Source organism: Siphateles boraxobius, unplaced genomic scaffold (assembly GCF_051911475.1).
Source record: "Siphateles boraxobius isolate OS27281-9 unplaced genomic scaffold, OSU_SipBor_1 68, whole genome shotgun sequence".
Taxonomy (NCBI): Eukaryota; Metazoa; Chordata; class Actinopteri; order Cypriniformes; family Leuciscidae; genus Siphateles; species Siphateles boraxobius.
Genome location: NW_027509195.1, coordinates 11,517,501 through 11,529,386, shown reverse-complemented (window position 1 = coordinate 11,529,386; position 11,886 = coordinate 11,517,501). Strand labels below are relative to the sequence as shown.

General features: G+C 36.5%; 2 protein-coding genes across 29 annotated transcripts in view; both read right to left on the bottom strand.

Moving 5' to 3' along the window:
• Nucleotides 1-128: 128 nt before the first annotated feature.
• On the bottom strand, nucleotides 129-3,833 carry dcstamp (dendrocyte expressed seven transmembrane protein). Its single transcript, XM_077214708.1, has 4 exons — nucleotides 3,774-3,833; nucleotides 1,787-2,860; nucleotides 862-1,194; nucleotides 129-312 (listed from the first exon to the last, which is right to left on the bottom strand). The coding sequence occupies exons 2-4, from the start codon at nucleotides 2,846-2,848 to the stop codon at nucleotides 253-255; spliced, it is 1,455 nt and encodes a 484-aa protein (XP_077070823.1). The 5' UTR covers nucleotides 2,849-2,860; nucleotides 3,774-3,833; the 3' UTR covers nucleotides 129-252.
• A 1,136-nt stretch (nucleotides 3,834-4,969) lies between these two features.
• rims2a (regulating synaptic membrane exocytosis 2a) overlaps nucleotides 4,970-11,886 on the bottom strand; it is a 217,818-nt gene continuing 210,901 nt past the window's right edge. For all 28 annotated transcript variants that reach the window (XM_077214769.1, XM_077214756.1, XM_077214753.1 and 25 more), the window contains 5 exons: nucleotides 9,321-9,462; nucleotides 9,012-9,124; nucleotides 8,769-8,870; nucleotides 8,536-8,675; nucleotides 4,970-7,455 (listed from right to left, as the gene is read on the bottom strand). In XM_077214769.1, the coding sequence (XP_077070884.1) occupies nucleotides 7,240-7,455; nucleotides 8,536-8,675; nucleotides 8,769-8,870; nucleotides 9,012-9,124; nucleotides 9,321-9,462 (713 nt within the window). In that variant the 3' untranslated portion in view covers nucleotides 4,970-7,239. The remainder of the gene's footprint in view (nucleotides 7,456-8,535; nucleotides 8,676-8,768; nucleotides 8,871-9,011; nucleotides 9,125-9,320; nucleotides 9,463-11,886) is intronic.

Below are 11,886 nucleotides of genomic sequence, written 5' to 3'. Positions count from 1 at the left end.
TCAAAAACAGTGTGTGATGACCACTAAGGCTCCTGGGTCTATTCAACACAAACTGATCACTAGGGCCCATGGCCTACAATCCTATTCCCAATGCCTTCTATACTCAGACCACTGGGTCACCACAAACAGAACCCAGTGCAATGTTCATGTGCACTTGTTGATAACAATGCCTGTACATTTTGTTGTCCACATGTACTCCATCAAACCTGTGATTATGGCTACTTGACAGACTGTAACAAACTTCAAGCATACTTAAACAGCATCAGGGTTTGTTCTGTGCTTATGGAAGAGTAAGGGGCACCAAAAACTGGGCTGCAAAAAAAAAAAAAAATGATTTTGTTAATACAATCCACATTAGCTAATGGCAAAACATACTCTCAACAACAACTTGAAAACAGATGCTTACAGCTATATAGGTTCGATTTCACACATAATACTTTTCTGAAATGTCACAACACAATTTGCAATGCATAACACTATATAAACATACACAATATGTTTCTGGCCTTGGTTGCAAAGCTAAATAAGATCAATTTACTAGAGAAGCAAAACTGAAGACTTGTTTTCAGAGAATATAATTTGAATTAACATATTTTTCTTACCCCACTGACATTTTTAAAAGCAAAATATTATGCTTTTAAATATTATATTTATTATATTTAAATATTACAAAATAATGCTAAACCAAATTGACTGTGATTTCTTCAAGAATAAATAAACTTAATTCCAGATACGTTCTCCTAAAACAAGTCCATATCTTTACACAATTTTACTGTTCAAGTAAAATTATTTTCTTTTAAACATTCTAAAATTATTGATTTAGACACTGATGTTGCCAAAGTGAATATGTTCACTACCAACCTGCATGGCTAAAGTCTTCAGATCTCCTTCATGTTCTTCCACTTTAGACTTGCACCGCTTTCTTAAAATCTTTGCATGTAGATAAGCAGCTCTTTTCTTTGCAACATCTGAGAAAAACTGCTCGGATAGCACAACCCTGAGCTGGGCTATCTGTGATGACAGCAGAATCAGAACAACCAGCAAGGCCAGGACGACAGACAAAGGAACCAGAGATTGATAGAGCCACAGTTCTGGTTCAGGCAAGCACTTCTTCTCAAACAATGACACTGTGTAGGAAAAATCAGCCCCTTTTGCATTTTCTTTAACAGGTAAACCTAGAAATGATGTCACTTCCTTTCAAAACAAAAAAGGAGAAAGTAGAGAGAAGAAAATTAGAAGAAATTCAGACATCAAAAAATACCAGTGGCAGTTTTCATACAGTTTGATAATGAAAAAGATAGTTCACCCGAAAATAAAAATTCTTTCTTCGTTTTTAATTACAGTCATATTGTTCTCAAAAGGTATGAAATTTCGAAGAATGTTGTGGTACAGACAATTTTGGACCCATTTGACTTTAACTGGAGATATATGTTTTATTATTATAATTTATTATTTTTGGTTCCACAGAAGAAAGTCAGTCATAGTTTTGGACGGTTAGTCAATTAAGGCAATATTTTAATTTTTGGGTGAGATAACCCTTTAAATATAGCCTACAGAAATGAGGATCTATGTGCACACAAGAAAAATATTTGTCTTTTCTTTAATGCACACACAATTCAGTTATGAATAGCCTAACCTTGCTTTTATATATACAAATATATTATCGATATCATAACGTTCACACAACAGCAGAATATGTTGGTCATTCCTGTTTGAAATGAAATTAAATTCGGATTAAAGGACTAACGTATCCAAGTAAGCACATCTTTAGAACACTATAGTTTACCTGGATTTTTATCCCCACAGGAACATGAAGTGGCTCCAGTTCCCCGAGCCGCTTGTTCAGAACCACAATAAGCCAGTAAATCAGCCCGTCGAGACTAATAAACACCAGCCAGGTGAGACAGTGAGTGAATATAGGAATACTGAACTTGAGAATGGCTTTCCACTGCCGACCGGTCGGGCGGATGGACGGGGGCACTATATAACGTTCCGATTCGCTTTTGCTGAGCGGAAGGACACACGGTTTGCCCTTCTCCCTTTGCTGCTCGTCAAAGCAACGGAACGTTTTCGTGATGTATCTGTTGTTGTGCTTTTTGTCTACATGAAATCTCCTCAGGTATAAAGCAGTGAGGAGCACAATAAAGAAAAGACCTAATGTTGGAGACAATATCTTTCCTATTGAAGACAAAGCATTGGTCAGTGCTAACACACTCTGCGTGGTCTGGTTTAGAGCCTGTTCGGCCTCAGAGAGGTGGACTTTGAAGAGCTCAGAGTCCACCTTTGCTTTAAGAGTAAAATCTGCACGGTAACTCCCAAACGTATAGTTTAGGCCTATAAAGTAACTTTTAAGTTGATTTCCCACCCACATTAGCATTTTAATATAATTTCCGAGGGGTTCTGTATTGATATCCAGTAACTTTTCCTCCAAGTTGCAGAGGAGACCTTTTGCAAGCAGTCTCATGTTCTGTAACGTGTTCTGGATGTTGAAGAAAATCACTGAACTGGTTCCTAATGTGAGAAGCAGACTCTTTACTTGCTTCATACCCATCGAGACCAAAACAAGGGCTCCGAAACAACGGATCCTTTCTGAGAAATACATCGCTGGTGTTAAGCTTATACAAAAAACACAAGTGAGGGGAACCGAGACCTCCTGAACACATTTGAGGGAAAAGTGAAGGATGAGGAAGAGGAAGGTGCTCAGAATGAGGCTGGTGGTAAAGCAGCTCAACAAGAGGAGAGTTTTTTCGTTCCAGCTTTTCGTGTTGTTCGTGTAGAGAGCATATATTGTGGACCAGACCCATCGTACTCTTTCTGCCAGCTGATAAAATTTAGTTTGAATCATCATCGTCTCACTAACCTGAAATAACAAGAACAGAGATTTTGAAATTGGAAATGATGATGGGTTATGATTTCATCACTACATGCAATGGTTAAAGGGTAACTAAACCCCTGGTCAGAGCCTGACTCCACCCACTGGCAATGTTTGAAAAATGCTGGAAAAGTGGGCAGAGCCCAGCGGAGGGGGGTGTGCACCTGAGACGCCCCTTTATTTAGGCAAGGGTACGAACCACCGCAACATCCAATAGGAAAATTCAACTGCAGTAGCCACCGTTCAACCTGAAGAGGGAGCTCAGCCATTTTTGCACCATATATTGTAGAATTAAAACACTTTAAACCCAAATGTCAAAAAATTACTTGAATCAATGAACAGCGATAATAAAGCCCCAGTCTTACAGATCATTAACTAAAAAAAGTTGGTTTAGGGTTTAGTTACCCTTTAATGACCACTACAATGTCTGCATTATTTTGATTGGGCTCCAAAACATATTTAGACATTTAAGCCAAACTTAAAAATGTGAATATCATTGCATTAGATAACAAAATATCAAATTAAGTAGTTAAAATACAGTAGCACAAACACACTTTTCCTGTAATAGGCCTACCTTTAACAAAAAAAAAAAAAGTTCAGTAGGTTTTAAATGATAAAACAATAGATATATACCATGGACACGTGGTTCAGACACATACATAAGATGATCAGACTAGATGGTTAATTGCAATAAATGTCTCAAAGAATTTTTATCAGTGTAGCTTGAGGTTTTCTTCTACTGATATTGAAATTTGATATAATGTTGACTGAAGCAACAATAAATCTGTTTGTACAATTTAGTCTCTCTTATAATGCAACATTTGATTTTGTACAGTGATGACATAAAAAAAACTCTATCCTCAGATTTGATTTTCCTGTAAGATATTTTATTTGACCTTACCTTCTATTTGTCTGGAATCGTATCAGCTCATGATTGTGTTGTGGCAGTCCAGCATTTATCTGTCAAAGCAGGAGGAAGCTGTTTTATCCCCTGTTGTTCACTTCCCTTTTTTAGCCCTCAGCACTTACTCATAACCACAGAATAGTGCTGACAAAAAAACCCTTGTTATTAATATGTTCTATGACAAAAAACAACAACAACATAATTCTGTTGTATTTGGAAAGCTATGCTTGCTTTCGAAGCAAATATACAGTACATACAAACTGGGAGTGCAGCTTTAATAAAGAGGATCTATAGGACAAAATTATAATATATGATATAATAAATGAATAACTTAATAAATAAAAAAAGCTTTATTATTATAAGTATTTTTAATTATTAAGTATTAATTATTATTAGTATTAATTTATTTTAAAAAAAAGTTCCTTATTTCCGATAAATGCTGTTCTTTTGAAGTTTCTATTTATCAAGGAATCCTGAACAAAATTGTACATAACTGTTTTCAACATTGATAATAATAATAAATGTTTTGAGTAGTAAATCAGCATATTAGAATGATTTTTGAAGGATCATTAAAGACTGCAGTAATGATGCTGAAAATTCAACTTGGCATTACAGGAATAAATTAATTTCAAAGTATAATCAAATAGAAAAGTGATTTTAAATTATTAAAAAAATATTTCATAATATTACTGTCTTTGCGGTATTGTATATATATAGAGCGTTTTCACAATTAAATCTAGACTAAAATATGCATCTCTTTAGCCAAGCATTTACATAATGCATCTCATAACCTTGTACTCCAGTCATATCCGATCAAACTCCGGCCAGGACTTCAGATGACGTCAACTCTGAATCAACATGCACAGTGCTAAATATCTATATATTATAATCATTATGTTCACAATTTATAATAATTACTTCAATGAGCTCATTGTTTCTGCCTAAAATGTATACATGATTTTAGCTAACTGCGTGATTTTTATATGTACATTTCTGAAGTACATAACTTGGACACAGACACCTCTCATAACAAATCACTTTCTATAAAGCTGCTTTGAAACGATATGTATGGTGAAAAGCCCTATTCAAATAAAATTGAATTGAATTTACACTGTACATTGCCATTTATGCCATATATAAATATATCTGTTTTCATGTCACGTCAGGAAACACTATAAATAGAGACTTGCTGCTTTTGTTTGTGAACGCTCATTTTCCAGTGTAATATCCATTTTTTATTTTGAAAAATAACTTACATAAATCTCTGTACTCAACCATACTTGACCAAGACATAGCCTTGGCATGAACACATTGCACCAAAAAAAAAAAGAAAGAAAAAGAAAAAACAATAGAGAAGGCATTTGAAATAGAATAGAACATACCTTTGACATAATGAGACATTATCCCACTTCCATACATTTAGAGTGTTTGCTTTAATAGAGATCTCTTTTAAAATCTGTAGACTGTGAAAGACGTACACTGAAATCATAAGTAGACTGAAAGCCTGATAAATACTTTTATTTTTAAATCAGAAAAATGTAGAGTTCATTTTCATAGGAAGAGGTATAATGTCCCAGTGCATATTTCCATTCAGGCATTGAAACTAGGAGTCATAAACTGCTCAGATATAAGAAGCTCTGATTATTACTAAAAAATAGAAAATAAAAAATAAATAGGTCTTGGCTTGTAAATAAACTAACAAAAATATATTAAATGACTTCTACTTTCTTGAAACGAAGAAATAAAAACCAAAGGTATATCATCGTGTGGCAATATCATCGTCCCGATGTGCATTTCTCTGCAGACAGCATCATGCTCGGAAAACTGTACAGCACAATACTGCGAAAGTCAGTGAGCTGCAGCCGCCTCCGGTAAAAAGATCTCGGAAATTTTGGGCTCTTTTGTCAGGAATGCTGCAGCTCATATTTCCGTAAAGATATAAAAATCCCTGGTCACATTTTCCCTTAAATTTTTCAACAAAGTATGATTTTACAAGGTGGAATGTTCATTCGGAATTTTGCCCTTCAGGTCAGTGTGAGACCACTGCCTAATTTTCAAGAAAATTCAATTCAGGTTGAAGAGGGGGAGGGGATCGTTGTCCACATGCACTGTACAAGAAACTGCTTTTATTTCTCCAAATATTGTCTTTATCAAAACATGCTGAGTTACTGTAAGATGTGCCCAAGCCACGTTGCCAAAAACCCTTTTCAACATGCTTGTTAAACGAATGAACTTCAAACAATAAAGACTAAAACTAGAAAAGCTGAAGAAATTAACAGCCCTGAAAATTCAAGTGAAAAAGAACTGAAACAATATCGGGGTGGAAATCTGACAACGGAAGCAAGAAGTACAGAGAGTTTACCCTGGGACAGGGGAGAAGTAGAGAAACATGTACCATTTGCACATCATCTTTAGCTTCATTAGGCTTACGCCTTTACAATAATAAATCATAGACATTTATTTTTTACGTCTTTCTCACATGAACAGATTTTTCACTGTAAATAAAATGTTTAGCTTGTCATTTAACTGCTTGTCTGTAAAAATACAGTAGAGAGACCAATGAACGGTCTACAGGACAAAAAACAAGGTTTCATGTTTTGTTTTGTTTTTTCTTCTTCTTCAAATCACACTGTAGCATTCACTCCCCATGAAAACCATGCACTAGTGAAATTTATCTTTAAAAATAATAGAAATGGTTGAAAATGGCTGATCCGGTTTTTTTTCTCCTTTTTTTTCTCATCATCTTTTTTTTTTTGCAAGTAGCAGTCTGAGAAATGTATTTATTTTCTATTTACTTTTTTTTTTAAGTTCAGCTAAAGTTGTGTCCATGCAACAAAAAACGTATTTCTTCTTTAGGTTTCATACAGTATCAAGAGAAGAAATTCAATTTGATCTTAAAAGATGATTCAAACCTACATGTCATCTCTGTATTGATCTAGCAGAATCGTATCTGGGGAGTGAGGTGACCATTCCCGCGTCATATTCTTGTTTTGTGTGTACATTTCTGGGTCTGTTGGCATGGCTTGACCCAAGGAACACTGTTAGCCCATGTAGATACAAATACATCAACATTAAAAGAAACATAAATGGAAAATGAAAGTCGAAGAGAACGTTTCACCCCATTCCAAAAAGGGCTTCTGAAGAACTCAACATTTCGCTTCTCAGTTCAGGCTCAACTCCAATGGCTTCGAATAGGTTCTAAAATCAAGAATTGTGACGTTCCATGAGCTCAGGAGCCCATTTCCAGCTTCGTCTCGTCCCTACCCTCTAGGGGGTGCTCTTTGCGCACGATGTGTGCGGCATTTTTTTTGCGAGCAAAAACAGGACCGCTTTTTTCACCCCTAAGAAACAAGCTCTGAACACACAACATCAAGCATGCAGTGTTACCGGGGGGACGGGACCTGTCGCAATTCTCAAACTCCACCCATTGGCTGCTACAATAACGCTATATTTCAGAAAACTGCTACGAGCGACCGAACGGCCCGGACCCGCTATCGAGAGATGACTGGGAAGCTCTTCTGGTCAACGGGGCCAAGGTTGGGTCGACCAGTGAAGAGGGAGGAAACAGTTTGAACCAGCCAATAACCATGTTGGACAAGTCCAGATCATCTAAAAGTATCTGAGCAGCTCCCATGAAGGATTTGTGGTCCATTCGTCCATAGTCTCCCCACACAATGATCTACGATGGGAAAAGAATTAAGAATTAATGAAAAAAACTGAGGTCAGGTCTCATAATGAAAAAAAAAAGAAAAAAAAATAGATGACCGTGGAATAGATAAAAAAAAAAAAATAGACTGTGGAAAAAATGTGTTTTATTGTGTAATCATGTGCAAACTCTGTATATTATTATATACTCTTATTTGCTCATATACTTTATTCAATAATTAAACTGCATTATATATGGCATCGCTATACACATATATAAATATAATAATAATAATACATATTAATTTATGTCGCAATTATTTATATATACTGTATATATACAGGGCTTGACTTTAACTTTTTTTTGCTCTCAGCCACTGTGGCTAGTAGTTTAAAAATAACTTAGTTTAGTTCTGAGAGGTGGCTTTATGCATGCACACTTTGGGTGTGAGCACAACATCTGCAGGAAATAGTAAACTTATGCGCAATACGTCCAATCCCACAACGAAATTCAAACCCTGTAATGCCAAAAATATTCATCCGGAGCATAATGAGTGAGTGGAGGCGGGTTTGTGTGTCACTCGCTGTCAGAGAGATGAGAGAATGAGAAAGCGCAGCTGGTATCATGTATCTATTCTGCGAAAAATTTGTATCGAAAGCGTTTCAGATATTTCAGTATCGATATGTATAGAAAAATATATTTTGTATTTTTGACAACACAACATTGTACTTAGTTTGTTATTTCAGATGTGTTTTTAAAAAACTACAATTGAAAAATGTATATACTCTATAATATAATATATATATACACACACACTATGGCTTTATTGGCTATTATTTTAGGGTTATAAATAAATAAGTTAATAGGTTATAATAATTTATTCGAAATAATTACATTATTATAAATATGTATGTGTATATATATATATATATATATATATATATATATAATATATCAATATTATACAAATATATAATATAAAAATCTTATCTAAAAAGTTTATATACACAAATGAATCTCTTCTCTCTAGATAAGGTAGTATCGATTAACCAAATGATCATGAGATAATGGCCAAACGACTGGTAAATAAAACCAATAGTGATGACATAATACCTGTAAAACCTTTCCTCCTGGGCTCTCCTCAAACGGCAGCTGCTGCTGGTAAAGAGGGTCCAGTGTTTTTCGTGCTACTTTTGTTTTCTTTTTGGCTATGCAGGCTCCATTCTCCAGTAGATACACCTTTACATAAGGGGCTGGAGAGGAACAAAAACAGATGGAGTTTAATCGTGAGCGATGATTTTTCAGGTGCCTGGGAAATCACCTTCAGAAAGGATAACCACACTCACCTGGCAGTGCCTTAGAACTTGATTTTCCCACAAGGCCTCTGGCTCGGATGACCTCTACCTCTAGGGCTCCTTTCTTTTCCACCATCCCAATCTGAATGTCACCTAGACATGAGAAAAATCAAGGATATATGGGTTACACATGATTAATATTACTGTAAGGACTTGCATCAGGGGAACTGAGTTTGACTGGAGACACAAGCACAATAGCAAAGTATACAGAATGCCAAATAAACAAGTGCTCACCCATAGGGGGCGTGGCTAACGTCTGTCTGCCCACAAGCTGGGCAGGGCCAAGTCCATCCAGGAAGTCACTGAACTGACTCTCAGAAGAGAGTCTCACTCCAGGGAATATGAGGCTGAGAAGAAAGAAAAAGGTTTTGATTAGAACATTACAAGAGCTTGATCTCATGATTTGTTTTGGTCTATATTAAACATTTTAAATCATGCATATATATATATAAACATTCACATATTCATAAGGCACATATATACATACAGTATCGACACTGTCATGCTTGTCAGAATTGTGTGCATGTGTGTTTTGTTACTCACTTTCCCTCAGAGCTGTAGCTGTTCATGCTGCCGTCAGTGGATTCGCGGCTGGCCTGTCGGGTCATTCGGCTACGCATCTCTACGGCCAGACCCGTCTCTGTGCTCCTCTGGATAGTGCTGCGCAGCTTCTTTCCTCCTGCTTCTACAGAGACAGAGACAGACAGAGAGAGAGAGAATTTGTCAATCAAATCAGGATATCAAGACATTTCAGGCGGAGTGATGAAGGACACGTTTCTCCGCATTGAAACCAAAGCCTCACACGTGGCTCAGATGTGACAGTGGATGCGCTGTTGATCTAGAGGGTGTGAAATGACGAGTAAGGCACATGTGGTTCTGCTCCCACTCAACAATTTCTTGTTTTAGATACAGCGCTTTTTTAGGTTTTAGGTTTCTATATCTGGCCTACAGACATGCCAAAGTGTCTGCTACACAAGACACAGTGTGATTTAGCATGACGGGTTATACAGGTGCACTGAACCAGAATTAAGCCGGACATGAACACCTCAACCCGTGTCAGCTGAACACTTACATCTATCATAAACCAGAAAGATGGGAGCAATGCATGTTAAATACAACGATGCATGCCTTGAATATAATACTGTAAGTGTTGTTCATTGTCAAAATACTCTCTTTTTTATGAAGAGAGTACAGGTAAGCCATTTGTAGACTGACTTCCTGAGGACTGTAGATACTTTGGCACTTTCATAACAGGTTAAAGTGGCATTTCAGTTCAATCAATGATGTCATTTTGAAGTGGGACTGCCTGTTTGGCGCACAATGGTAGACGAGGTGGAAGGAGAGTTTAGGAAACTTGTCAGGAAACGTTCATTATTTTTCTCTGGTGCTGCTAGTGAAGCAGATGTTACACATTTTAACTTAATTATTCAAAAGTTTTCCAAGGTAAGCTAACAAGGGTTGGTGTTACCATAACAAAAAAGGAGGAAAAGCTTTTGTATCATGTTTGCATTTTATATTTTATAAGGCTGTTTTATACCCAGTAGAGATATAACTAACTATGACAAAAATTGTGTATGTAGAAGTAAAAATTTCTTATAATAAACACACACCACATGTTAAATAACAATGCACTAAGTTGCAATGTTGCCTGCCACTCGGTCTACAGTTAGAGTAATGAAAAAAACAAAACAGTAGTTTATTCCAATTACTATGATTCATTGCACAATTTCACCCTTATTAATCATATTGCTGTTGGCAATAAGACATTTGAAGCTAAAATCACTGTAAAACAAATCTTCTCTTGTCTTTAACTTCAAGTACAAAATGAATGCACATCCTGTTCTTTTGTTGCCAAATAGACATGAAAAAATGAAGAGGACAGTAATGTGAGGGCTACCCAGAATGCAGAACCCATCTTCAATAGGTGAGAGAGAAGGCTACGGGAAGCAGACATGGCTGAGATTCAACCATTCAATTGCTGGTCACACACAGTGTTCATTTCATTTCATTCAGTGTCATCCGCCTCTGCTTTCGGCCCTGAGAACTAGCTGAACACAAGAGGATGACGAATATATCGGCGGATGTGACTGTCCTTATCTGTGCTAACAGCACAGTTGTATATAATAATCGAGAACTTGTAACAATTGTGGTTTTGTTGAACTTGACCAACATAAGCTTGAGAAACACTAGCCCTTTTCACACATACAGTCTTTACTGGTAAATTACCGATAAGAGACCATGTGTGAACAAGACCTGTTCAAAAATACCAGTAAATTGGTTCCGGCAATTTACCAGTAAGAGAAGTTGAAACATTACCAGTAAATTACCGGTAATGTGCTCTGTGTGAATGTCGAATAAAGATTACCGGTATGATCACGTAGAAAGTCAGAATGCGATGACAAAAGAAGTCTGCTTAGGGCAAATCATAAAGATCTTATGGAAATTAAATGATTACTTAACGCTGTTTACAGTAAGATTTTCAATAGTTTTTCTATGTAAATATGTGCTAGATGATCATCTTTGATTGTTTTGCCACGTCTCGCAGCTTTTTCAACGTGTCGCACACGAGACACGGCCTTCTTTTCCATTCATCAACGTTGCGGCCCTGCAGTTGGATACTATTATGCGCATCTCGTGTTTTTAAAAGCAAAAGCGCATTCCGTTTGATCATCCCTTTATGCCCTTTCACTCAGATGTCAAATTGAACAGAGTGAAACTAAAGTGCTTCTTCTCATGTGGCTGGATGAAGACAATGGTGCAGCGTTTAAAGCTGACTGGGAATTTATCAGTATTTTGGAGCTGATGTGTGAATGGTCTCTTACCGGTAAAAAGCCATTGCTAGTGTGGACAGCATATTTGTGTATTTACCGGTAAAGTCATTCTGGCAATTTTACGATAATTCACCGGGATTGCTGTGTGAATGTCACAATGATGCACAATGTCAGAAAATATAAAATTTCACCCCGAAATAAAATTCTGTATAAAAATCCCATGTCGTTCTCAATCTATATGAGTTTCTATTTTCTGTTGAACAGAAAAGAAGATATTTTGAAGAATGTTGGTAAGCAGACAGTTGATGGGCCCCATTTACTCCCATAGTATTTTTTCC

Excerpts from the sequence above, each read along its gene's own strand:
- dcstamp (XM_077214708.1), bottom strand. The coding sequence starts at position 2,848 with ATGATGATTCAAACTAAATTTTATCAGCTGGCAGAAAGAGTACGATGG. Across the intron at positions 1,195-1,786 it reads CTGTGGGGATAAAAATCCAG|GAAGTGACATCATTTCTAGG; the intron begins GTAAACTATAGT and ends TTGTTTTGAAAG. Across the intron at positions 313-861 it reads TGAAGACTTTAGCCATGCAG|CCCAGTTTTTGGTGCCCCTT; the intron begins GTTGGTAGTGAA and ends TTTTTTTTGCAG.